Consider the following 27,847-nt stretch of genomic DNA (forward strand, 5'->3'; position numbering starts at 1 on the left):
AAACTAGAGAGAAAAATCAGATTTTTCTCTTAAGAAGATGACACACAAAAAGATGCTCAACTATGTAACTCCTAATACTAGTATATAGGAGTGGTTACAAGTGAGACTTCATGAGGTTTTATTGGCCTCATAATGTGATACATTATGAGCCTAATAAACTCATAAGTAACACATCTTTTCCATCCACCATAAAATCGTCCAACCCATTTCACAAATGGGTTTGGATATTATCCAAGTGTTATTACTTGTGTGACCTCATATGACCCAATAATACTAGTAGTTGGCCCAATCATATTAGTCCAACAAATCAAAATTAGCTTCTAGCAAAACTTTGTGATCATCTAATATTATTGAATATATTATCTGCATAATTTATCCTAATATTATTTAGTTTATTACACTTGATCGAGGACAAAAATCCTTCACTCTCGTCCTCCTTTATTTCGTCGTCCTCTGTTATTGCGGCTTGTCTCTACTGCCTCCTCTTCCTCCTCCTTTGGCTTTTCTTTTAATTATTGTTGAACTTGTGGGTTTTCTATCAAAACCTCCTTTCTTCCAATACCCACGTGGTATTTTTGTAGCCCAACAAGAAACAATGGGTTTCTTCTTTTTATCTCCACTACTCACTCATTCTTTTTTTCTTAACAAATACTTGGGCCTTTTGTCCTTTTTGCTTTGTTGTTGGTGCGTATGTGTTGGAATTGGAGTTGGCTGGGTAGTACAAGTGATACATGTGGGCTATTAATATTCAACTCAACACAATTGCATCGATATGGGCTGCTTCTCTATAATATAATTTCGACCCAGTAAACAGATGAATTAGCGCTTGCTTTCTTCGAAGAAATTGTAGGTTTCGATCTCAGCTTTCGTAGCCACTTGAATCGTCTCGTTTTGACTCTGTATGAGTAAGATATGACCAAAATATTATATCAGTCCTGCAGAATTAGGAATACTCGAATTTAGTGCATCTTTCCGAACTCTATTCAAATAAGTTATCACTAAATAATTAATAAAGACACAAATTCATCTTTTAAACACTAAGAATAATAACCAAGTGATTAAACCAAAATATTCTAAAAGTATAATATTTAACCCATATAACTCAACAGAGGACACTAAAAGTATTATATTAGAGGGTAAAAATGTGTATAAATAGACACTTATCAAATGTCATCTTGGAAGGAACAAGGAAAAAGAACACATATATCTATGGATTTTGATCTTGTTCCTAAAAACAACTTGACACGTATTAGTGTTATTGAAGATGATCCACTCTTATGGCACAAGCGTTTAGGACATGCTAGCTTTTCATTACTTTATCAACTTCGATCAAAAGATCTTGTTCTGGGATTACCATCTATAAAATTCCATAGGAAAATTTGATAGGAACCGTCCCAACTATGGGCGTTCCGCCATTTTCAGTCCCAACTAAGAATTATTTCTGAGCAGTCCCAACTATACATCATTTTTGCCGAAATTGGTCCCGGCAGGTCAATGACCTACTATAACAAGTAAAATGTGTCTTTTTTCTTTTTCACCACCACCTATTCAACATCACCCCACCACCGAACACCACCCACCAACCAGCACCACCAACACTTTTTCTCTCCATAAAACCACCACCTAAATCACCTCCTCCACTATTTTTCGCCTGAATTCCACATCTCTCGCAGCCAAATGTCCCCCTTCACCCTTACCCACCTGCGTTAATGAAACTCCACCCCAAACTAAACCTTCGTCACTCCGACGAACCACCCCCGAGGCCACCAGGTGTGGCATTATAACCTCTCTTTTCTCCCTCACTCCTATGTTTCTTTTTGTCACTTGTTGCTCCTCCCTCGCTCGCCACTGCACCACGCCATCAGATGGGAGGTGGAGAGGATTTCAGGGTAGCTGGGCAGGGGATGGGTGGGAGGGGGAAGGTTGGCATGGGATTTCGGGGGTTAGCTAGGGTTTGGGGAGGTGGGTGGGTGGGAGCCGGGAGGGGAGGGGGTAGAGATGGAAATGAATCGAGTTCGGGGCGGGTGGAGCGTCACCCGCATCCACCCGCTCCACCCAATCCATCCATCACCAGCATCCATCTCCATCCGAATCCATCCATCCATTTGTAACCGGGTGAAACAAATAGATCGGGTGATTAACGGGTGAAATCTAAGATTATATGTACAAATAAAGAAAAATTTTAAAATTTGAATAACCAAGTATCGAACTATAATAAACAGTACAATAAATAAATTATCCAACAATATTACAAATGACAATTGCAATCTTTGAAGTTTACATGATGCATATGGTTATGTTTAACAATTAACATAACAATAATAAGCCCTACTGGCTGCTAGTAGCCTATAAGGCTATTACATAAACAAGGAGCAACAACTTCTACATACTAAAAGCTCCAAAAACAACAAAGTCTACAACTACATCAATATTTCCCATACAACTTAGTAATAAAATACAGCATCACAGCAAACAATGCAGAGGCTCAAATGGAGGATTCTCATGCAAAAACAAAATCATCTTCACCCCCCTACAGAAAAAAAAAACAAATGATTAAGCTATGTAAATAAACATTATTACTAATTAAAATTTTAATATTCATTGAAGTTACCGAATCCAAATCAAGAACTTCGTTCCCATTTCCACTACTACAAACTGTCTCCGCATCCGCTGTATAAAAATCTTCTAATATTATAGAGTAAGATTGAGCATTATCAAAACAAGAGCCTATATCAAAAGAAAATACATTTATATATATATATATATATATATATATATATATATACACACACACACACACACACACACACACACACACACACACACACACACACACACACACACACACACACACACACACATACAAACAAAACAAAATAGGAGAATATTTATCATTAAATTTTACCTGAATAATCCCTAAGGATCCAATTTTGCATGCACATTAACGTTTCCACTATGTACGTAGCAAGTCTAGAACGATGAGGACTTATTACTCTCCCACCCATACTAAAAGCGCTTTCCAATACAACCGTTGAGGCCGGAATTGCTAGGATATCCTTAGAAATTTTTTTCATTGTTGGATACTTAAGCTCTATGTTCCAATACTTCAGAATGTCAAACCCATTCTCCGTCAAAGCATCCTCCTCCAAGTAATGGTCCAATTCGGACTTGACATTCACCTTCTTCTTTTTTGTTTTCTTCACTCTACTCCACTTATCATCTTTATTATCCCCATCAACTACACCACCATTAACACTAGATATAGGTCGTTTCCCAAGCACACTTATTCCAAAAGGGTTAGTTAGATGAATACATCTCAATTAAGGATGCTTTATCTTGGTACTCATACAGAAGGTCATACAAAGTGCTTCTCACGCTCTCAATTTCAAAATCAGCCTCATCACCATAAATCTCATTGAAGTAAAATTCAACACATTCTAATTTTTTATTCGTAGGATCTAAAACAACATGATGGGAAGTACTTCGTTAATGGTTTTACAATACTTATCAAACTTTTCAATCATTCTTAATGCCATATCTTTGATAATTTGTGTCACTTTTCAACCAAGAGGTCAAAGCAAGTTTAATTTCACAAATTTGGCGAAAAAATAAATTTGAAGTTGGAAACTTTCAGCCTGAAAACAACTCAGCCACTTTATGAAATTTTTTTCAGTTTTTCACACATAACTGAAACAAATTCCCAGTCTTGATTGGTGGAAAGTGTGAATTTGAGTCAATGACTTTGACGCTTGATACATGCAAACACATCTTTATATGGAAAAACTGATTGTAGCATCAAAAAGTTGAGTTCCATCTAGTTTTACAGTCAAGGATTAGCTTTTTAGGATCTTCACTTTTCATAGCCTAAACTTTATTCTCAAAAATTTCCCTCCTTTTAGGAGTTGCTACCCAAAATGAGACACCATCAAGAACCCTCTCAATCCTTCGACCAATGACATCCAATCCATCTTGCACAATTAAATTTAAAATGTGAGCACTACATCTCATATGAAAGAATCTACCCCTCAAGATTAGAGACTCTTCACTAGATTGTGGTGTCAAAACATCCATCATAGCATCATTTGTAGTGCAATTATCAACAACCACATAGGATACTTTTTCAGCAATACTATACATATTTAACGTGTCCAATAGAACTTGAGCAATTGTGTCCTTTGTGTATGGGCAAGGCACATAAGCAAACCTATATTATTAGGAGAATAAAGAAAAATTACTAATAGGAGCAACATTGCCAACATTACCAGCATAATAAGTACCATAACAGTAGCAATAGTACCATGATAGATTCAAAATATAGTAGGCCAATAGCATATTAACAACAAATAAAATAACACCATATTAAGAACTTTTTACCTCAAAGTTTTGTTGCGTAAAACCCAATATTGATCTATGTAATGCGTAGTTATAGCCATGTAACCTTTCTTCTTATTTGAAGCAGTCCAATATCAGTTGTGATCGCAATTTGGGACTCACTATTTTCAAGCACCTTTTTCAACCCCGCTTTCTCACATGTGAACATCTTCATTATATCAACTCTTAAAGTTGGTCGTGATATGATTTTGAAGCTTGGATTTAGGCTACTGACAAATCTCCTAAAGTCTACATGATCCACTATAGCCAAAGGATACTCATGCATAATGACCATGTTCGCTAACTCTTTCCTTGACACTTCTTGGTTGAAGTTGGTTGCATCCACACTACATGTACCATCAGACTTTTGGCTAACTTTCAACAACTTTTGGCGCATATCCACTTCAAAATTCTTCTTAGAGCACCTGAGGTCAAATGATCCTTCAGGTGACAAGTACCATTGACGCTATTAGATGACAATATCTTATCGCAGTGGATACACTTTGCCTTTTTTTCCTCATCAAGTGTTAGCTTTTCAAAATGATCCCACACAAGAGATGTGAGTTTTCTGCTTTTGCGAGAGGCTGCATATTGATGACGAAGCTCGCCCTCGTTTTCTTCAATACCCTAAGATGTTCTTCTGCAGAGAACTTTTTCCTAGACCTGGAGGACTGAGAAGGGATCAATGGTGGACGGGAAGGAGGAGCAGGCGGTTGCATATGTTGATCAACATCTAGTAGAATTGACATAGCTTATATTAATGAGATGTTGATCATTAGATTTACTAATATTGTGGTGCAATATTATCCTAGTGGGATATCTGACCATTCTCCACTGTTGGTAAACATGGACTCTACTTCTAGAGGGGTGGCAGGCCCTTTAAATTTCACAATATTTTTGCATATCATGCTAATTTTCTAGACATTGTCAAAGATGCTAATCAGTAAAGCGACAGTATAAGTTGCAGGGAGTTTGGTTGAGTTGAGAGCTGTTAAAAGAGCTCTCAAGCATCTGCTGCGGTCTTTTCCTTTCAAATATCTTGAGATTCATTTGAGTTCAAAAAAGCTTACTTTTACTCAATGTAAGTCATTGATTGAAAGAATCACTACTAGAGCTTAAGGCTGGGTTGCTAAGCTTCTCTCTTATACTGGGAGGCTTTAGTTGATGAGAATTATCTTTAGCAGCATGCAGAACTATTGAGCACATATGTTCCCCTGTCTAAGAAGGTTATTAAGGTGGGGTGTTAATGAGCCAAGGTGGCTCGTAAACTGTTCGAGCTCGGCTCGATCAAAGCTTGGCTCGAGAGGGCTCGACTCGGGTTCGAGATCGGCTCGTGACCTTAACGAGCCGAGACTGAGCCTAATAGAGTTTGGCTCGAAAGTTCGCAAACATGTTCATAAAATATTTTAGATAGGCTTTATGTAAAAAAGTATTGTCTCACATCGATAGAAAAAGTAAACACCAACCTTGTTTTCCCTATATAATCTTATTACCTTTTAAGTTCATTATAATTCTTGTTTGATTTGTCTTATTTTATAATGTTGGACAATCATTAAATATGCAAAGCCTAGAAATTAACTTGGATTAGCATAATATTAATTCTTTTACTATATATAATTCCATCACTTTTCTTCTACCCATATTGAGAATACGAGGAACAATGCATAGTATTTGTGAATTATTTAGTTAAGGTTTATAAGTCCCACATCGGTGAGAAAAAAGCAAAACTTCACATCTCCAAATATAAAATGCGCATGTTATGGAAAACAACTGCACCCACCTCTTCTTATTGCTCGTTGTAGAGCCTAAGTGGGTTCCTATGTTGGGATTTTGAAAGTCCCACATTAGGGAGGAAGAAATAGTAACAAGGGACCTCTTGTATTATATGGGTATGCATCGATAGGAGTAGAATGTATGGTTGTTGGGCTTGTCATATTTAATGAAAATTAGTCTAACATCCATACTTATAAAGAGTTTGACAAAACATTGGCCTATATCTAAAGTCTAGGTTAATGTTAAGCTTATTTAGTTAAGGTTTATAATTCCCACATCGGTGAGGCAAAAGCAAAACTTCACATCTCCAAATATAATCAAAAGGGCGCATGATACAAAAATCAAAGCATCCATTGAGTTCCTTTGTTGGGATTTTGAAAGTCCCACATTGGGGAGAAAGCAAGAGTAATAAGGGACCTCCTGTATTATATGGGGTATAGATAGGAGGAGAAATGTAGAATGTATGGTTGTTGGGCTTGTCATATTTAATGAAAATTAGCCAGACATCTATACTTATAAAATGTTTGACAAAATATTGGGCTATATCTAAAGTCTTGGTTAATGTTAAGCTAAATTTTCTTTCAATTTTTAAAATTTTCATTTCACGAGCCGAGCTTCGAGCCGAGCCGAGCCTGGTTTTGTTCGTTTCGAGCTCGAGCCGAGCTCTACCTCATTCATTCTCGAGCCGAGTCGAGCCTAGGTATGTTCAGTCTCGGTTCGGCTCGTTAACACCCCTAGTTGAAAGTATTTGTAGGAAATTTTCTTTTACTGGTAAGACTATTGAGTAAAAAAAAAGCCCCAATAACCTGGTCTACTTTCTTTCATCCTAAAGTAGCTGGTGGGTGGAACTTGATTAATATGGAGCATTGGAACAAAGCAACTATTTCAAGTTGTTATTAAACCTGGGCATGGGTCGGGCCTGTTCACGGGTTTGGCCCGTGGGCTTTCGGCCCCGGCGAGCCGATAGGGCCTAAAATTTTCAGATTTTGTCTATGGCCCACGGGCCTACGAGTCAGGCTCGTGCCTCTCGCGGGCCTGGCCCGTGCCTTCCACAGGCACCCGTGTTTTATGTTGTTGTTTTGGCAATTTTAGACTAAAAAACAAAGAAAAGGGGTCTGTGGACCGGCCACAGACCATATAGGCGAGCTCGTGCCGAGATGGATCAGATATAAAATTTTTTGACCGTGGTAGGCCCACGGCCCATGTAGCGTGCCTTATATTTTGAAACAAAGGGAATATTCCTTTAATTTTTACATTTGTATAATGTTATGGATAGTGACAAACTTAGCCTCGATTGATATTTAAATTATCTTATTGCTCTTTCCATCTTTATTTATTTCCTATTTTGAGAAACTCTATTTACATTCATCTATTCAGGGCGCTACTTTATATTTACAATAAAGTTAGGCAACGCCAATGTAGTTATGAAAACAATGCTACTAGCCTACTACACATAGTAATGAGACGAAAATTTTAAAATTCCATACTCGGTTAAAGTTTTTGTAATTGATTAGTATTTCACATGATTTGCAAAAGTAAAACTTTCTTCAAAAAGATTAGATTCCGAATATTGGAAAACCACTAGTGGAACATGACAAAAAGTGTATTTATTGATTACAATTGAACTTCTTTAAGGGAGAGCTAAATTATCGTTCCTTTTACACCAAATATAATTGTCAAGTTGATTGACACTCCTAGTTCAATCTGAAAAAGACTTAATCGATCTAGAGGATAGATAACCCATTAGAAATTAATTTTTAGAGTAGATAATTTGTAAGAGATAAATTTTGATTAATAGTAAGGCACAACTAATCAACTTAAATCATTTTTAAATAATTTATCTCTGATGAATCATCTAACTAGTGGATAGATACGAGTATTCTTCCGAACGATGATTGTTCTACTTTCAAGTTTTTTTATCTTCAAGAGTATATTTACTACATTTGGGGTACCACCTAAGTCTATTTTTTTGCTCATTCGCTCATTTGGAGCTTCTTCCATTATACTTATTTTGCTCATTTGTAGGACTTTAAATGATCAATGAGTAAAACAACAACCTTGGGTGTACCATGCCAATAATACAATTGGGTGTATGATTAAAATTGCGAATTTTTGATTGAGTTCGAACGGTCCCAACTTTCAATTGTATTTTTACAAAACCATCCACAAACAATTTATTGGCCCTTTTGTTGTAAATAAATTTAGAAAAAATTGTCAAAAAGATCCGAAGTTTTGGGCCACCATTAATCTCAAGTATCGTTTTTCCCCGAATAATCCCAAATTCGCATGTTATATCCCAATATTGTTCCGACTCCAAGGATAACTTGCTTAGTAGGTAAAAATAGTATGCCTTATGTATAAAATTTATTTATTTTTAGTTATAGCTCTTTTGGTCTATGTTTTTTATAATATAAGTTATAATTTAAGCTTTTTTTATTTTTAATTATATCTCTTTAATGATTTGGATTTTCGAAATTTATGAATTTGGTAATGATTGCACTAGGCCACGAATTTTAAAGTTTATGCGTGGGTTTTTTGTTAGATATTTTTTTGTTTGTATATGTATTTTTTGCGTTACTACTTATTTTTTATTCAAGTGAGCATGTGTTCTTTCCATTTCATTTGTTTGTTTTTCGTCTTTTTTACGGAAATAGATCAACATTTTAATAAAAAAAATAAAACATAGTGGGGTCCAGGATATTTTGAGTTCACTCATGGTACACCCGGGTGTACCATGAGCATGGTACACCCAGGTATTTTTGTAATAAACTACAACTTCAGGGGCACGTTCGTAATTTCGCCTACTCTCTCTCCTCTTCCTCTTCCCCATGTTTTCCTCTTCCGCGTGCTTTCACTGCCATTTTTCCCGGCGATGTCGCCGCTGCTCATTTATACTCCTCTATCTCTCACCGCCGGCAAAAAGTAAAGAAAAACAAAACCCATAAAAATGGAGATGTCAGCCATGGAAGAAAACTCGAGGAAGCAGCCACAATTCCGACGATGCCATTGTAATTGCTCGTTTCTATTCTTGTTATTTTGCTCATTGTTGTTCATTTGTTTAATTGTTCAGTTGTTGTTGTTTCAATTCTTCTCTCTCTCCTCCTTCCAAACCTTCCAAACACAACAATGGAAATCTAAAATTCGCGGAAAAAAAAAAAAAGAAATTTCCAGATCTGAAATTGAGGAAGATGATGATGAGCAAATGACAGAGTTTGGGTAAAAGTGTGCTTATTTTCTTAAATGAGTATAAATACTTGTTCATTTTGATCATTTGCTCATTTTACTCATTTGCCCATTTTACTCATTTGCTCATTTTGCTCTTTGCTAATTTTGCTCATTTGCTAAAAATAGCCTTGGGTGTACCATGAGCATGGTACACCCAGGTCTATTATACATATTCTCGGATATTTTTACCTGTTAATTAGCACGTCACCGAAGGAATGAGACCAGTATAAAAAGATAATATGACAACTTGAGATTATTCTCGAATAAAACAAACAAGAAATTAATGGTGGGAGATGCTTAAACTTGGAATTATTTTTGACAATTTTATCATAAATTCATCCCTCTCTTGCGTTATCTCTCTGCACAGTCTAGCCACATCTACACATGGGTGAAGGTTAACATTTTCTTCTTCGGGGAAAAATATCAACCAATTAAATTAGGTCACTTGACACTTTTAGCTCGTTAGCAGAAACAAGTTGAGGAGCTTTTTGCGAAGCTATCCCCCAAAAAGATCAAGTCGAATAATAATTAGAACCTTTTAAAACGATCAACCATCATTGAAACTGAAGATATCAACTTTTCTTTTTTAATCAAACGCCTTAATCTTGATCTTCAAAAAGAGTTGTATGTTTTGTACCCCAACTATCAACTTTGAACTGCCAAAATATGGCTACTCTTTAAATTTAGTTAGTCCCTCACCCAAAACCAACAAAGAACTTAGTCAAACTTGCAACTTACCCGTGCTATACCGTAAATCATATCTTCAACATTTTCTTTGAGTGTAATTTTTCAAAAGATATAGTTTTCCATTTGCCAGGTCTATGGATTGGCCCAACACTAAAATTCTGCGATTTGAAGCTTGGAGTGCTAGGGAGGGTATTAAATGTGCTTTGAGAGTTTGAGGCTGAACGTCTAAAACAAAATTGTTGCAAAAAATAATCTTAACCATTATAAAAGCTCTTTTTCCTGCCAATTCTTCCGCTTGGTGTATTAATTCTATTGTCATGGATGTAGGTCATGATCTAAGGTGCTTTGATTCAGTCTAGATTTTTCACTTTCATCGAAAAACAAATGGAGAAGTGGACTACATGGACCACAAAGGATACGGGATAGTATATCTCTCGTCTATATGCACCCTCGTATGATTTTGGTTTTTCCGTTATTGTCCGCAAGGACATTTTATGTTGGCACACATACTAGTGCATTGTCCACACTTTCCGATTCTTTTTTCAAAAAAAATCTTCAACCAAACATTCTAATAAAAGATGAGTGAACTCCAAGATTATGACAATGGCTCATCACAAATTCTGCGTATAAACTTGAATGTTTTCCCACTCTCTCAATACCATTCTATAGTTCTACTAGTGCCCAAGATGCCTAAAACGAAGCTAAAAAAATTTTATGAACCTGACAGCTCATAGTAAAAGATTACTTTATATTTTTATGAGTTAGAACATGTTATATTTTTTAGCTCGGAGTGATAGAGATAAAAAAGTAAGGGTATTATAGGAATTGGAACTGACAATGTGTCACCTTTCTTGTCACAAAGACGTACATGATACGTACATAAAAGTAAAAAATTTCCTTGTAAAAGATAAACCAAGGAGATGTAAGCATCGATATTTGAACCAACAATTATGGTTAACCAAGCAACCAAGAAAGTAAGATTCATGTTCATCAATTGTAAATTTCATTGATCAACTTATTTTAATTCAATCTCTTATAATACACTATATCTCCATTTCCTTTTATTTCCACATGCATAGAGCTCAAATAGAAAGATTTAAAAAAAAAAAATCATTATCATACGACATGTAATGACCCTAGAGTAGACATCACTTGATCCAACGTACAAACTAGTTTATACCTAGAAAGAAGAAGTGTTAGTCTTAATATATCCTAAACTAGAATTTGGTATATTCCAAATTGGAATTTAGAATATGTCAAGCACCATTATAACCCATAAAATTAAGTCAGATTGGTACCTAGTGCACATATTAGCACCATTTTGCAACTTTATGTACCAAGTAGAAGAGATATTAGTACAAATCTCTAAATTGGGATTTATTCTATTGAAACCCATAGAACCACTATTTAGGAAGGGAGTCCGGATCTTCTACAATTTTAATACAATCTTATAAGGTAGAGTTGTATCTTAATCATGTATTTTAAAATTAAGGGTTCATATTGGTGGCAAGGGTAAATTTATGGAGTAGATTTTTGATGAACAAAAATAGGGTGGTTTTGGAAAGAAAAATATATAAGCCATTGATTTTTTTATTCAAATGGTTGATATTGCTCAAACTCTATCTTGTACAATCATTTTAGAACTCTAGATGATCCAGACACGTAGGTAGGAGATGGTATACGGGTTAGGATAAGAAAGGAGCGGAAAAAACAACTTTACCCCTAATGAAATGGAAGAAGGAAGGAGCTAGCTGGGAAATGTTTGTAAGGATATTTTGATTACTATGTCACTTATCCCGATCTTATTCCTCACTCGCTCATACTACTAGTATCCCATCCACAAATTCACTATTCTTACCCCAAAATTTAATTTCTATTCTTATTCCCATACCACACGCCCCGTAAATGTATTGTGTAGTTATAGACTTGTCGACTTATAGTAGACTAGTAGTATCCATTTGTTATTTTACTTCAGTTAGTTATAAATTAGGGAGGAGTGTTTTCATATTTAGAAACCATATCATCAAATAAACGTAGTATGAAGGTAACTTATACAGTATTCATGCGTTAATTAGTCAAAAAAATCCAGATAAGTAGGCGTATTAGATGAAATCTCATATATTGAACTGGACAACCCAATTCTTTATTCTTTTTGCTGGCTTGCAGCCTCTTAGAAACTAGACCTAGTTATTGGACGGGTTGGGTCAGGTTCAGTGCGGGTCAAAAGCGGATCGGGCCTTGAAGGGTCACCTCATAAAAGGGGTTGATAGTGGGTCGAGTCAATACGGGTCAATGGTCGATAACGGACCCGTAACGGGGTCGACAAAACGGGTAAAAAAAATAGTGAACGCATATAGACAAAAGTGAGTATAGTTGAATATAAATTTGTACCTGTAATTATTTTTAGAACATCAATTTTATTTTTCAAAATTATTGGAATATTTTAGCGGCTCTAATAGCCATGTTTAATAATGGTCCTGTCTGTTACAGCCCTGTCCAATAAAGCCCTATAAAATCAACTCTAATCCATTAGTCATTGGGCTATCCTGTCCAATAATCAGGTATATTAAAAACCAAGTGGCAATAATAGCAAATCAGCAATGCAAAATGAATATGATTTCCCAACTCTTAAACAATGTGTTTCACACGACAGAAATTAGTAAATTTTTTGTTTGTCCCAATTTTTTTACGCCATCATATGATGTTATACATGATTAGTAGTTAGCACGTAGTCCGTAGAAAGCGAAAAGCTAGATGTTGAGGCTATATAAAGGGGTAGTGTGAATTAAGCAAAAGGCATAACCAAATCCTTCACATTCTAGTGAAAACATGGGAAAGTTAGGAGGAATGGCCCCTCTCATGGCCACTCTACTAGTAGCTTTTGTATCCCTTAGCATGCCTTCAATTACCTCAGCTGATTACAAGTATGCCTCTCCTCCACCACCACCCCATTACTATTACACCTCGCCACCACCTCCGGTCCACCACGAGAAGCCCAAGGAGCACTACCCGCCCCCACACGAGAAACCCAAGGAACACTACCCCGAACCAAAACATCATGAGAAGCCCAAGGAACACTACCCCGAACCAAAACATCATGAGAAGCCCAAAAAACCCTACCCCGAACCAAAACATCATGAGAAGCCCAAGGAACATTACCCCGAACCAAAACATCATGAGAAGCCCAAAGAACACTACCCCGAACCAAAACATCATGAAAAGCCCAAGGAACATTACCACCCACCAAAACATCATGAGAAGCCTATGAAACATTATCCACCACCTTATCCGGTCTACAAGTCACCCCCTCACTATTATTCACCACCATCTCCAGTATACAAATCTCCTCCTAAGTACTATCCACCACCAACTCCAATTTACAAATGTCCACCACCTTCTCCAACATTCAAGTATCCACCTCAAATCCCGATTTACAAGTCCCCGCCACCGTCTCCAATATACAAGTCTCCGAGTCCCATGTACAAGTCCCCGCCAGTATACAAGTCTCCTCCAGATTTATACGATTCTCCCCCACCTCCTTACCATCATTAGCCTCATATCACCTGTTTAAGAATATTGCCAGGGTAATGCATGCTACATGTAGTAGGACTATAATTTACTCATCATGTACTCCCCCCCGTCCCATAATATAGTGCTTGCATTCCTTTTTGGGTGTCCCAAAATGTTGTGCCTATTTCTTTTTTATCAATTTATCTGGACTAAATTATCCTTTTTTTTCTACATAAAACTTTCCAAAATACCCCTACTTTCTTTTAAAATATGTGCCCCTATTTATTGTTTTACACCATTCCAAGGTATATTTATTGCTCTTTCATTTTATTTTAAAGGAAAAAGAAGAAAAAACTAGTTCCAAGACAAAAATACCCAATAAACATTTACTTAATTTTTTTTTTTGTGAAATCCTAAAACTCTTTCTATTTTCCTTAATTCTTGTGAAAAATGAGAAATGAGCACTATATTATGGGACGGAGGGAGTATTAACTATTAATAATGTGCGATAAATCATAAATGCCGTATCTGATAATATCCACGTTTCTCGATTCTTCGTAAGATAAAATTGTACTAATATAATAAACCTTTCTGCTTATTTACATCAAAAAATATGCATACACTCCATATTCTTAGCAGGAGGGTTAGGTAGAAAAAAAAGGTGTCTTGGCATCTAAAAATTGTTTGTATACTTTATATGCTAAAAAAACAAAATTGGCTAAATTTATTAGAAACCTCCACAAATAGGTGTAAAATAATAAGAACTGAATTATTTGCTGCAAAAATTATTAATTTTAAGATATTATTCATAGTTGTACAAAAATAATATAAGGCTTATTGACAAGTAAGTAATCTGACGACCGAAAAACGTTTTACAAAAGGTACTTTTAATTTATAAAAAAATTGATTATACTACTTGTATTATTTTATCTTTATCTTTTCATTTTTAAATTCTTTTCAGCATAATTTATTTGAATATAAAGTCGTCAATGGGTTAGCCATATACTATTATTTTATTGATCAATTTAAAATAACATCCATAATTCATATCATTTTAGTTTACTATTCATGACACACGTTCCTCATCAGTGGTCATTAATGTCAAGCATATTTCATATTGTCATACATCATTCAAAGTAGGAGTGATATAGTAACTTTTTTAAAATAAAGTCAAGTCATATAATAAATTGATTGTTTATAAGAGTGAATTAATTGACTTGCATGTAAAATGCAGATAGCTAAGGAAATCAAAGCAAGTGGAGGAAACGAGAAAGTACGTAATCACGATATAATGAGAAAGTTTAGAATCTTAATAGTACAAGAATTGTAACAATAAATCATGCTTAGATGAAGATCTAGTACCTTATTTCTTGTATTTCTCGTGTTGTATTATGTTGCATTTCAAGGTTCTCATAATAAAACGTGAACAATTTCTAGTTATAATATACTTGTCAAGTTTTATTATACTTATGGCGCATTACACTTTGACAAATTTTAGGAGCATAATAGACAAAATAAAACGATAATTAATATTTTAAAAAATTAAACACGGGTTAATCTAAATCTTTTAATAATTAATACTATACTGAAGTGTTGATTTAACTTTTGCAACTTTATAGAGTTTCAACCGCAAAGGCCTCACTTAAAAATTTCAAAATTATTTTCTGATCATATATGCTTTTAGCACCCAAATTTCATAATTTTGAATTCTCACATGTTTGCACATAGGATATGCATCGGTTCGAGGGAATGTTTCAAGTGGATAATTAAAGGGAAACAACTAACAAAGGTGTGTAAGATGCTAATGTGCAAATGTTGGAGAATTATTACTCTCATTTTAAGATAATAGCTATATCCTGTCACAGAAACATAAAATAATAGCTATCTACTCTCTTCTATGGGTAATGCATTTTGTTTCCATTACCCCTTATATACATTGCCTTCAATCCCCAAGCATACCAATAGTGTCAATGTGGCCTAGGCAGTCAATGCAACCTTACTAGCCAATTTCATCTGCCAAACACCAAATTTTATATTCAGGCTTATCCCTTTCTGTCAATCGTTTTGTAATTTCTCAAAAATCACGGAAGTAAAGCAGATAATGGCGTTCAATCTGATTTTGCTTATTTTGACAACCACGCTTGCAGTATAAGAATTAGCCACCCTTTGTTAATCTAGAAAGAAACTCAATAGTGGCCTAAGATGGCACACTATGGGTTAACAACATCCTGGCGATACTGCTAATAAAACGATAGATGCCAGAATTACAATACAGACTAATAATAGAACCAAGGTTTTTCGATCAAGTGCCAAATATTTGAATACCAAAACATCTTTCCTTGTCATCACCAAATGCTAGATGACACTAAGCGAGACCATAGACCCCTAATACACGACCAAAAGCAATCTCCAAAACTAGAGCATGATGGATGGCAAATAATTATATATTAAATTGGAACGCGTAATTGCCCCATCTCAATTCCTAATGCCTCCCACGAGATCCACCGCCAGATCGGGGACCAGGGTGTCGAGAGAACTGTAAACGCAGATAGCCAGAATCTCGATCATCTTCATCCATCTTGTAACCTGTCACGATTGACAGACACGATCTATAAAGATAAGTCACTACGGTCCAATGGTAATTTTCACATCGCCACAATCAAATTTTTTATTTTTTTTTGGGAGAACATTGTCACGAATCTTATCAAGAATATGACATAATTGTATAATAATAGTTTGACCATTAAACCCTCCCCATAACGCCAGCTATGGGCATAATTGAACAAATAAGACCATCACTACCTTAGAAAAGGTAACTCCTTTCGGACATCTAGTACTAGTCTGTGATCATCATCTGCAGAAAAATTACTAGATGTCCTTGTAAATTCAGTCTCAGATATCAATTAAAGAAAATGAAACATGTTCTGAGCAGTAGCTAGCCACATAAGCCACTCGAGAATTGGCAACTTGAATGAGGAAAGCCACTATAGCAGAAGTTCAATGAGGCATTACCTTGCAAGGCGCTTAAAGCTGTAGCAGCACAGGCCGCGTCAACAAAATCCACAAAACAGAGGATCAAAGGATCACCTCCACGCTGCACAGCAGTAAATGTTCTTAAAACTATGTTTTGGCTACCCAAATAGAAACAGAAGTACAACAGAGAAAAACGCGAGTACAGATAGCGCGTTCTGGCCAAAAAGGTGCTGTAAACAGCATTCAGTTAAGAGGCAAACATTGGACCCTCTTAGAAAATTTTTGCAGCAAAAGGTGTTGCATGCCTTCTCCATCACAAGTGACAAAATCATCAAGGTAATAGTGGGCCCAGAGAGAACAAAAGGATGGGGACTAAGGAGATGAAGTTCATTGCTCACTTACATGTTTGGATTCCTTGGTCACAAGTCGTACTTCTTTATACCCCACGAAAGGACGAAAGATATCTAAACTAATTAAGAAACTTCTTTGATGAAATTTAATTTTTCAGTCATCAATCACAATAAATCAATATCGTCACCACGTGAAAAAAGGATACGAGCTACTTCCCTTTTGGTGCTATTTGAAGGAAGCCCCTCAACATATAGTGTGTTTGAAGCATCAGAAGGAAGAGGTACAGTTTCACGTACAGGTCTGGCCATCGAATCAGCTAGCATCTGGCCTCCATATCCAACATCTCGCCCATGTGGTGCTGCATCTGGGACAATAGATCCAGGGCGGCCCAGTAGGGACGGTTCTCCCACTGAAATACCCCTTCCCAAAGAGGCTCCGGAAAACGTAGTAGCTTCTCCCGGGTAGGAAGGAACTTCCTTAAGGGCCAAAAAGAGAGAAAAATGAAGCAAAAAAAAAAGATAATACCAAGCACGTAATTCAGCAACTAGACAAATACGGCAAACACGGAAAATAAAATCTCCAAATAGGATCGGAAAGAGTACCGTTCTTTGGAGATAACGGTCATAGGCTGACCCTAATGTTTTTGAGTCCTTTGCAACCCTGGATCCTCCTCGTTCATCATCTCGTATTATATAGTCACGCATATCAAGAGCAGTAGGGTTTACCCGTGGAGGCAGATCTGTGTGACCAGGATTCAAACTTTTAATTTAACAGAATTCAGGGAACTGGTCAGTATCAAAAATTATGGGTATGCCCCATATGTATCCATCATATGGAAAAATTAAGGAAATAACCCAAAAAGTAAGAGCCTATTGCAAAAAAAGGACAAATTGACAGCAATGATCCCAACTAAGGCCGTTCTTCTTTAGATAATCCCAACTATGAGTTATTCCTAAATAATCTAGCTGTATAAGGTACTTCCCAAAATGGACCGTTAACCTGAAGAAACCGGTATAACAAGTCAGCTGTGATTTACACGTCATGTTGTGATGGGCTAATTTGCTTTTCTTTTACTTATTAAGATTATTAAGGTGCTTCTCTCTCTACTCCCATCTCTTTAACTCATCACCAGTCACCCTCACCTCCCTCTTCTACAATTCAGTTTCTGACAACCTCATTCCCCCTTAGCAACTCTCCAGGTTGATCATGCCATGGACCAGATTCGTGCTCCATCCCCTTCCCCAGCAAAAGCCTCCTTCATATGTCAATATTTTGTTTTTTGAGTCAAGATTTGAAAAATAAGGGTTAAATCAACGTATTTCATGTCACTAATTGAGATGGGCCAGCATTTTGGAAGGGAAGGACTGCAGAGCCTACAACTATGGCTGTGATGTTGCTGACAAGTAAAAGAGCAACAACATATATGAGCTACCTAGTTGACCGCAGTAGAAATGGATTACCAATTTCAAGAATTTCACAGAAGCTACTCATTGGTAGCATTAGAGCCAGTGAGTTGGAAGCCTATGTTTGAAACTGCAAGGAATGTAGGTAGCTAGCTCGAAATTAATTCTTTATTGAATCAGAAAAATCTAATTGATTAAAATATATATTCTAAAACCAAACCAACAAATTTGTATTAAAAGAAGAATATCAAAGATAACAGTGGGTGGTGTAAATTTTAATTGTGAAGATGCGAACGAGAAAAAAGAGAAGCAGTGATAGCAGGAAGAGCCATTAACCATGGAAATAGTGCAGTTCTCTTGTTCGTTTGTTAGGGAAGAGCTAAGAAGACTATAAGAGACGTGATGATACAATGGTGTTTTTGTTTTATATTTTTGTCTCTCCTTGGTATTACCTGGGGGTAACTAGGGAAGAGAGTAGATGAAGGACTATGACTATGAGGAGACATTCCAATGAGGCTGGGGAAGGGTCAATGATATACCACCTTTTTAAAATAAAAAGCCAAGTCTGAATTAGGTGGTCAGAATCATCATTAGAATGTCTTTTGAAATAAATATTCATAAATTTACAACTATATAGTTTGTATAATGATAAAAGCATTGAACATCATTGTCATGGACCTTTTGGCAATAATTTGGAAAGTTTGAGTAATCCGCTGTAACATTACATGTTTATAGAGATGTTTAGTAAAATCCACTATTGTTAGTCGTTCTACACAAAAGTAACTTACTTTTTGGATAAAAGTAGAGCATTTCCCAAAAGGCTAATTAAAAAGATTTTCATTATTGGATGAGCTAGCTGAAAAGTCATTTACCAGATGAGTAGCTGTTTTAACCAGATGAAAAAGCCCAAAGTCAATAGTAAAACTAGCAGAAACCATTTACCAAATAAAGCCATCGCCGGAGTTGAGAAGTAATGACAAAAAAAAAGGTTAACTAAAGAAAGGTAAAATCACAATTTGACGGAGCATTGGAAAGATACATATCACAATAAGAAAAAGAAAGGTAATATTACACAATACGTAGCACATATAAGTTGACACAAAATAAGAAGCTAAATTCTAATCATAATCAATACTCCAGTGCCTCAAATATAGGGGAAGGTGTAGGATACACGGATTGAGTGTCTACTCGGATACGGGTGTCCAAGTATCCGACTCTGCTATTTTGTAGAAAAAAGTCAAGTTTTTAGCTTAAAATGAAGTATCCAATTAAAGTGTCGTGTTGTGTTGCTAAATTCTAATCATAACCATTACTCCAGTGCCTCAAATGTACCCTGCCAGGGGAAGGTGTAGGATAGATTGAAACTATGTTGCTCAGACACGGATTGAGTGTCTACTCGGATACGGGTGTCCAAGTATCCAACTCGGCTATTTTGTAGAAAAAAGTCCAATTTTTAGTTTAAAATGAAGTATCCAAGTAAAGTGTCGTGTTGGACACGACACGACACCCCGTCTTTGAGGTAAATGAAGGTGTCGGAGTAACACCGGATTGAGATCAAGACCAACTAATGAGGGGGGGAAAGGCATGTCAAACTTATACACCTAAAAGTAACAAGGGAAATGCACTCATGCAGTAAAACACTAGAAAATTTCACAAGGCGGATCCAGCAATCAGCTCTCGACAGAGAGGGAACAAAGGCTACATTAGCTCCAATTTATGTGCAAACTAAATGCTCCGGTCATATCAGCCAAGTTACAATCTCCATAGACATCATCAACCAATCATGAAGTCCAACTAGCACGTATTCTATCCAAAGCAAAAATTTATTTAGATTGGTTTTCTTAATTAATACTCCATCCATCCCATATTATAGTGCCTGATTCTAATTTTGCACAGGTATTAAGGTCAATAGAATCTAAGAAGAAGGCAAAAAGTGGTTGTGTATTGAAAATAAAAGGCAGATTTTAGGAGAGAGAATGACAATAAGTGGTAAACGAGCATTAAATACTAATTCAACCCTTGGGTTGAATAAGCAAAGCAAAAAAACTATTTTCAATAAGCAAATAAATAATGGTCGCACAATTTTTCTTGGAAAATCATGGAAAGGTGTAGAATCAAAAAAGGAAACAAGAATTACATTTTGGGACACTTTAAAAGGAAAGAAGCACTATAATATGGGACGAAGGGAGTAGTAGGTAGAAGCAAAAATGAATGAGTAAAATATATTCTTTTAGAGTTAGGAGATTGGGAAAGAATTTTATTTAAGAATTAAAAGCCATTTTTGGAGGGGGGTTTTCAAAAGTTAAATATTGTTCATAAAATAAAAACGAAATTGTTTTATTACTTTAAAAGGAACACTTGAATGATAAATAGTTAGATAATTGATTGGAAAGATAAATAAAACATGGGAACATCCATGTATGCAAAATTGCAAATGCTTTTTATTTTTTTATTACTATCAACAAAAATTATTCTTTAAAAAGTAAAATTTTATGTGACAACAATGATAAATCCACCTACATATATTTACATAAACAATCCAACATTTATATCATATCAATAATTGTTGCCAAAGATGCTGAAATGGCACAAGAAAACATTAATTGAATTCCTATTCCGTCATTTTGTAAAAGTTAATGAACTAAACCAAAAGAATTAATAGCCAAAAAACTACTGAAAAAAATGTTGGTTGTAGGCACGATCGTCATAACAATCACATTATCATGGGAGCGACCTTTTATGAACAATGTGTCGCACTTCACCACCATCAAAAAATTTGAGTATATCTTTTAGAAAAAAAATCGGATTTTTCACCACGTACCCATGAGGTTTTAGGAATTCATGAGGTACCCTACGGTTTGAAAAATCCATCGGGTACCCTTTAAGTTTGCATATTATGTACCAAACACCCACAATTATTTAATGGTTTTGATTATGTTAACGTAAATGACCCAAAATCAGGTGACCCATATCCTAATTCCCCTAATATCTCATATTATGCCCACTAAAGTCTTTTTAAAGTAGACAATTTTTTCTAATAGGTACTCATGTCATTAATAAAATGGTTTTGATCGCATGAATAAAAGGGATTTATATCACTATAAAAGGATATTTTTGACATAATGTGGGTTAATAGGCGAATCAGGTTTGGGGTCAAGTATTTGAGGTCATTTAAGTTAACAGAATCAACATTAATCACTCCTTGAGGGTGCCTGGTACATTATATGCAAACTTAGGGGGAACCCAATAAATTTTTTAAACCGCAAGGGTACCTCATGAATTTTGCTAAACCTCAAGGGTAGCTGGTCAAAAAACCGAAAAAATTTCGATGTGTAGTTTTTTAACCATCATTTGAAGAAAAAAAATAAGAGATTTAAATATTTATAGTGACTTATATGAGAAATCTTTGCATTTGAAAATAGATTATACAGATGAAGTGATAGCATAGCTATAGGAGTCTATAACGGATGTCACGATGTGATCTATAAAAAATAATAAATTATTACGAAATGGCTTTTCCAGTATGGCAAGTTATATAATCTATCATATAACGACTTTCATGTTATAAAACAGCCTTAATTTAATTCGATGAAACCTCACCACAAAAAGCTGCTCCCCTTCTTGCACATGGTGGGCCTTTCCCCTTCCCACCCATTGTAGGGACCACTAACAAACCACTATGGTCTCCAATCCCATATCAGTCTCCAGCCTAAAAAGCTCATGACAATACCTTGCAAACCTCCTCCCCTTCATTCTCCCTTTTCCCATCCTTGGCTCTCATCCTCCATATTGAACCAGAAACAATTAAGCATTACATTGTTTAAAAGTCTTCATAAGAGTTTCAAGCTAGTGACAATACAAAATTTTCAAAAACCGGGTAGCAATTTTTGGAAACATTGTAGCAATGCTACAGATGGTGCACCAAAAGAAACTAGGCATGTTATCAAGACCATCAGCTACTGTCGTATATACAAGTAATATGCTCCTCCCTAGATCCCTGTAAAGTGTCCACAACCATCTCCATGCCAGAAGCATATAGAGCTCTACCAGACAAATAACACATTCGAATTAAGAAAGTATTTTCTTTTGCAAGAATGTAGCCTCCTTTCTTTTGCAAGACATTTTTTGAAGGAATATTGTCTAGGCTCTCAAGTTACTAGGCCTCTGGTCAAGGTTCTTAGAATGGTTGATCAAGAGAAATAGCCGCCTTTGGCATTTTATGAGCAAAGCATCAATTTTAGGGAGTAGCATTACTTTTCAATTATTAGTGGTTTGAAGAATAAGCTAGCTAGTTAGTTAGGGGGAAGGGAACTTTATGAAGCCATTAAAAGGGCTGAGGAGGCCTCAATCTAGAGCATCTTGTAAAGCCATGGTGTTAGATGATGATAAGGACGATATAGAAGAGGACATTGGCAATGATGAAGATTCTTTAGAAGATTCAAATGAGTATAATATTGATGGTAATGATGATACGGAATTCCAGTGTTTTAGTGGGATATTCCAAATAATTATGTTTGCTCTTCTTTCTACTGTTTTTTTTCTTAGTTAAATTTGCATGCTCTCTAAATCTTTACTTAGTACTCTTGTGTTTGAAAGACTCTAGCTAGTAACGAATTGTGCTTCCTTATCTCAGCTTTTGCATTTGTTATATAATTCCTATTTTTGATTTAGTTCATAATATGTTCTACCAATTGTTTGTAAGGTTTTTGGCACCAAAAATGAGCCTTGCCTACGGGATGCCTCCCCCTTCACCTTGCGCCTAAGCCTAAAGGACTTATAAAGCTAAGAGTTGGACACTTTGAGACATACTCGTGTCTGACATGAGCAACCAAGTCCAAATAATATAGTCACTAACCCCTATCACTCTTCCATCAAGGAATATTATGCATCGTAGACCATCCCCGTCAATGTCGATAGAACCTCCCATTTCATTGCAAAACATTATCAAACATGAATTAAGATGCAGTACTTTAAGACGGGAAAACATTTACACCGTCAAGCACAATTAAGCCCTACATTGAAATCATTAAAAGGAGCATTCACATATTTCTCCAGCCTTTTATTGTCGACAACACAAACATGTTGGATGTTTAAGGTAGCATATTGATAATGGGGGTATTGAATTACAAAATCTTATATAAAGAAATTAAAAGAACCGCTAACCCTCAATCAATCCTCCAACTTTCCAGCCAAAACAGTCCATGAAAAACTTCAAAAGCTTTTATATCTTACACATATTGATGTCATCACCATACAAAAAGGATTATGATCATAGATTCAAAATGAAGCCTTAATCTTCTTTCTAGAGGAACAATCAAGCTTGCTCCTCTAGCATGTACATGCTTCTCGCCACTTGCCACAACCAATGCAAGACTTACAATAGAAGAACTTAGAAACAAACGCAAGAATGGGGTATAGAACTAAGATTAGATGTTATCACTAGATGAGAGTCTTTCCCTAGATCATCTCTTTCAAGTGCATAACGTTACCAAATGCTCATTTCTAATTCCATGCTAGTTGCCATCATGCTACCAAGCATAAACGGATGAGTAAATCATTACTACCTTTATCATTCAAGTATGTCTTTCTCACGAAAATATACTCCCAACAGATGGAAGTGCTCGTAAGGTCTCCTCAAAGATCTTGATTTACTGTTGGTGAATTCCCATTAGTTCATCAAATAGACTTCGAGCTCACACCATAGCCCCTCATGCATCCTATTAGCTACTATCTCAATACTTAAAGAGACTTACATTGGTTACTTTATTGTCTACCAGGAAGCCTTTACTAATAGAAGGTCTGTCCAAACAAATTAGAATGAGTTATGTGATTAAAAGTCTAGTAATAAACAAGTTACCTCCCCATATGATCTCATGGTGCCCACTGAGACAAAATTTCGGAATCCCAATATGATGATTCTCCTATCGACAATCATACCAGAAGTTGAAGGTAAGATCTTATGCATATATCATGAATATAGGTAATGCTCCCTAACAAAAGTTTGACATATCATCATATTGTGAGCTACACACTACTACAATCACAGCTGACTTCATGTTAACTTCTCAACAAACTTTTGACCCAAAACAAAAAAGGAACCTCATAGGTAAAAGTACCATTTCTTTCCTCTATGCACACCAATTGAAGTAAGCTTCTCTTCTTCAAGCACGCCTTGTCAAACCCCTTAGAAAAAGCCCAGCCAAGACACAACAAAACGTGAAGTAGCTAATGCAGCGTTTAGTGTTAGCTACGGTCCGCTATCTTGACTTAATTTAAGTCAGACACTGGAAACTAGAATACCCAACAGCCAATAGATCAAAAAGGTCACCTTTCAAGGCAAGTTCTCAACTTCTCACTATCCAGACTCTCATGGAATAGAATCTACTACCGGTTCTCAATATTCACTTTTACTTTTTTAACAGACATTGTCCCAACATAGGAAGAATATCATTTCAAAACCCAAAATTTCTACATTGATCACCACACCAACAACATGAAAATCTCCTGAACACGAAAAAAAAGAAAAAAAAAAAAACTATATCTTATTTCTGTATTCTATGCTTCCTTTTCCAGAACAAACGAGTGAATAAAATCATGGATATCAAGCAACGGTAAAGAACAAAACAAAATTGCATCGATTAGATTGTTGAACAAAAATAATGTTTCTTCTTTTGCGCAATCCCAATGTTCCTTCCTACCACATAAACCGCTTTAAAATGTGTTTTCGCATCAGCATCCATTAATCGACCATCTCAATTCTCAACAGATATTGCAAAAAAAGACACAAAATTAGAACTGAAAAATTGAATGCGCCAAATTACTACCATCAATTAAATCTAAGAGATTCACAGAACAAATAAAAGTAATCGCCAATTCCCAATACGTAAAATTATGGAGGAATTCAAGAAAAAATAAGAGTGTGAGAAAGAAATGGAATACCATAATCGTTGCGAGGGCGCTTAAGCAAACCAGAAGGGGGATACATAGAAGCCTGTCGACCCCAAACACCATCCGCCATTGTTACTTTTTCCAAAATCTTGAAGATTTGCAGGATTCCGAAACTTCGATTCAGTGGTGTAAATTTGGGGGTTTTACAAAAAGGAAACCCTAACTCGGAATTAGCGTTTTCCCCCTTTGTTATCTCAGTCTCTCTCCTGTTTTCTTTTGCAGTTGCACTATTGTAAAGTCGCTGTTCTTCTCTACTTTAGAAGGAGGAGAGGCAATTGAAATTCAATCAAACGGTGCTGTTCTCTCAAGTCTCAGGCATCCAGCAGACCAGCACCAAGCGCCAGCACCATCAGAGATTTTCTATACGCCAAGATCTGATTTTGGACCAACAATCTAACACAAGGGGTATAATGGTAATTGAGATTTCAGATTATATGATTAGTTTGGGTAGTGGTGAAAGTTAGGATAAAAATCGAAATCCAATTCACTTTAAATCGAATAAAAATTATTAAAAGAGATGGTCTAATTTTAATACAAGAAGAAGTTAGTCACTAAATATATTATAGTCAGCTAAAGAAATTAACCTAATCACTACTGGGTTAATCCTCTTTTTTTGGGGGGGAAAGAGAAGTGCATTAATCAATGGGACAAAGTGTCCATAAGTACGGTTAATCGTCTTTTTAATATTGGGCTTACCATTGCCTAATTTTAATTTAAAAGTAGGTGGTCTCTTACAAGACAAACTCTAAATCGAATGAGTAATTCAAAATGGATTTGAACGGTACGAATCAATTCGGATGGATTGTTCAGAAAATTTGGAATTTCGAATTGGTTTAGAGTAGTTTTGAAACCGGACATTGTTTGGGTTGTTGTTTATTTTATTTTATTTTTGCAAATTTTTTTGTTAACATTGTTGATTTTGTATTTATGTGAAATGAGATATCTCGATATCATTGTATTTACATATTTCCTTCGTTCTTTTTCTATTGCAACAATTACCATTTGAAGTAGTTTCATATTTTCATCTATTGAAATCATTCCACTTTTTTTTAAAAACGAGCAACTATAGTTGACCATATTGTCTTTACTTTTTTTTTTTTTTTGAAGAGAAATTTCATTAATTGAAGGCCCAACGGCATCTACAATATATATTAAAGAAAAACAAGATATAATTAAACAAAGTTAAATCAAATTCGTCTTCGAAGAAACTATAATGAACCAGATCGAGCAATACAGCGCAGCCCCCTTGTATTTGCTGAATCAAACAGCTATTGATGAGGAAGTCTATCATTCTGATATAATTTGGGAAGAACATTCTTGATCGAGCCATGTTAACTGCATCCGAGATTCCAATACCTTCATGTAGACTCTTGAACGTCAACCAATAAGAACAATTTCCCATACCTAAAAATAAAACAACCACACTCACAACTCCCATAGGGGAGAAGGAGATCTCCACAACAGAGACTAAAAATCCCATAACAGGGTTTGAAGAAATCTCATAAAGAGTACCTAATTTATTCAACAAAACAAGAAAATAAATTAAAAACTGAAAATAAAAGGGAAAAGGGGGCTTACCATGGATGAAATCATCCATGGCAGCCCCTAACTGATGAAGAAGGAGTAGGGAAGGCTAGGGTTTTAGAGAGAAAAAGAGAAAAGGGGAGGCTAGGGTTTTTTTCTATTATATTGTCTTTACTTTATATTAATAGAACCATCACTAATTACTCAAATTGCCTCATAAAATTGCGTTTACTTTATTAAGGATTTGTTTGTTCCCTAATTTAGTTAATTATAGGGGTATCTCTAGGGATTTGCATTGCGATATATAAATTTTATATTATTTAATATTCAATTGAATATTGTAGTTAAATCTATTATTAAATGGTATCCCGATAATTGGTATAATTAACAATAACTAACATATTTTAACATAAAAATGCCCGAATGAAACTTTAAGAAAGTAGAGGGTAATAATTTAATAAAGGCATAACAGAAAGAATAGAGAAACATAAGTGTCAGCCACAACTTCAACTTTTAATATAGCACATAAACAATAATACATATAGAACGGAAGATGGAAAAGACAAAAATAATATCATAATGATGACATCATGAATAAAATTAATCAAATATAAAACTAACCTCTACTGATAATCAAAAATAATATTAAAGGGAAAAAAATACATCTTCATCAATCATGACCATATATCAATACTTATCAAACTTTCCCCTTTTTTACGATCCATGTCCTCACAAATAGTCTAGAGACGTGAAACTTGCTTTCCCAATTAGTTTTTGTAGAATTAAGTTCATGGTAAAAAGAATAAGATCTGACATATAGGTATAAGAGAAAAAACATAACTAACTATGTATACAATAGATATTCTAGGAATAAATTAATTAGTCAATTGCATAATACCTCTACAATATCGTTGACATACTTTCATTTGATTATTCATGTAATGCCATCATGGTATATTATAGGTTCAAAACTATAGATCTGTATATTTTATCTTTATATAACTCAATATTTAAAAGTACGATTTTGAAAGACATAATCGCTCTTGTCACATATAATGTGTTATTTTATAGTTATTTTTATA

The 27,847-nt window shown here is 35.4% G+C and overlaps 2 protein-coding genes across 4 annotated transcripts; both read right to left on the bottom strand.

The window, feature by feature from the left end:
- Window positions 1-4,423: 4,423 nt before the first annotated feature.
- Window positions 4,424-5,120, bottom strand: LOC125492721 (zinc finger BED domain-containing protein RICESLEEPER 4-like). The gene is made up of 2 exons (XM_048635435.1): window positions 4,998-5,120; window positions 4,424-4,837 (listed from the first exon to the last, which is right to left on the bottom strand). The coding sequence occupies exons 1-2, from the start codon at window positions 5,118-5,120 to the stop codon at window positions 4,424-4,426; spliced, it is 537 nt and encodes a 178-aa protein (XP_048491392.1).
- A 10,587-nt stretch (window positions 5,121-15,707) lies between these two features.
- On the bottom strand, window positions 15,708-25,651 carry LOC104895572 (hypothetical protein). 3 transcript variants are annotated; one of them, XM_048643882.1, is made up of 7 exons: window positions 25,233-25,651; window positions 17,493-17,629; window positions 17,096-17,366; window positions 16,942-17,003; window positions 16,579-16,660; window positions 16,369-16,420; window positions 15,708-16,152 (listed from the first exon to the last, which is right to left on the bottom strand). In XM_048643882.1, the coding sequence occupies exons 1-7, from the start codon at window positions 25,309-25,311 to the stop codon at window positions 16,137-16,139; spliced, it is 699 nt and encodes a 232-aa protein (XP_048499839.1). In that variant the 5' UTR covers window positions 25,312-25,651; the 3' UTR covers window positions 15,708-16,136. The 3 variants fall into 3 exon arrangements, with proteins under 3 accessions (XP_048499839.1, XP_048499840.1, XP_010680428.1); XM_048643883.2 differs by having other exon boundaries at window positions 16,369-16,434; window positions 25,233-25,650; XM_010682126.4 differs by lacking the exon at window positions 16,369-16,420 and having other exon boundaries at window positions 25,233-25,648.
- Between the last annotated feature and the right edge of the window lie 2,196 nt (window positions 25,652-27,847).

This window comes from Beta vulgaris, chromosome 1 (genome assembly GCF_026745355.1).
Source record: "Beta vulgaris subsp. vulgaris cultivar EL10 chromosome 1, EL10.2, whole genome shotgun sequence".
NCBI lineage: Eukaryota > Viridiplantae > Streptophyta > Magnoliopsida > Caryophyllales > Amaranthaceae > Beta > Beta vulgaris.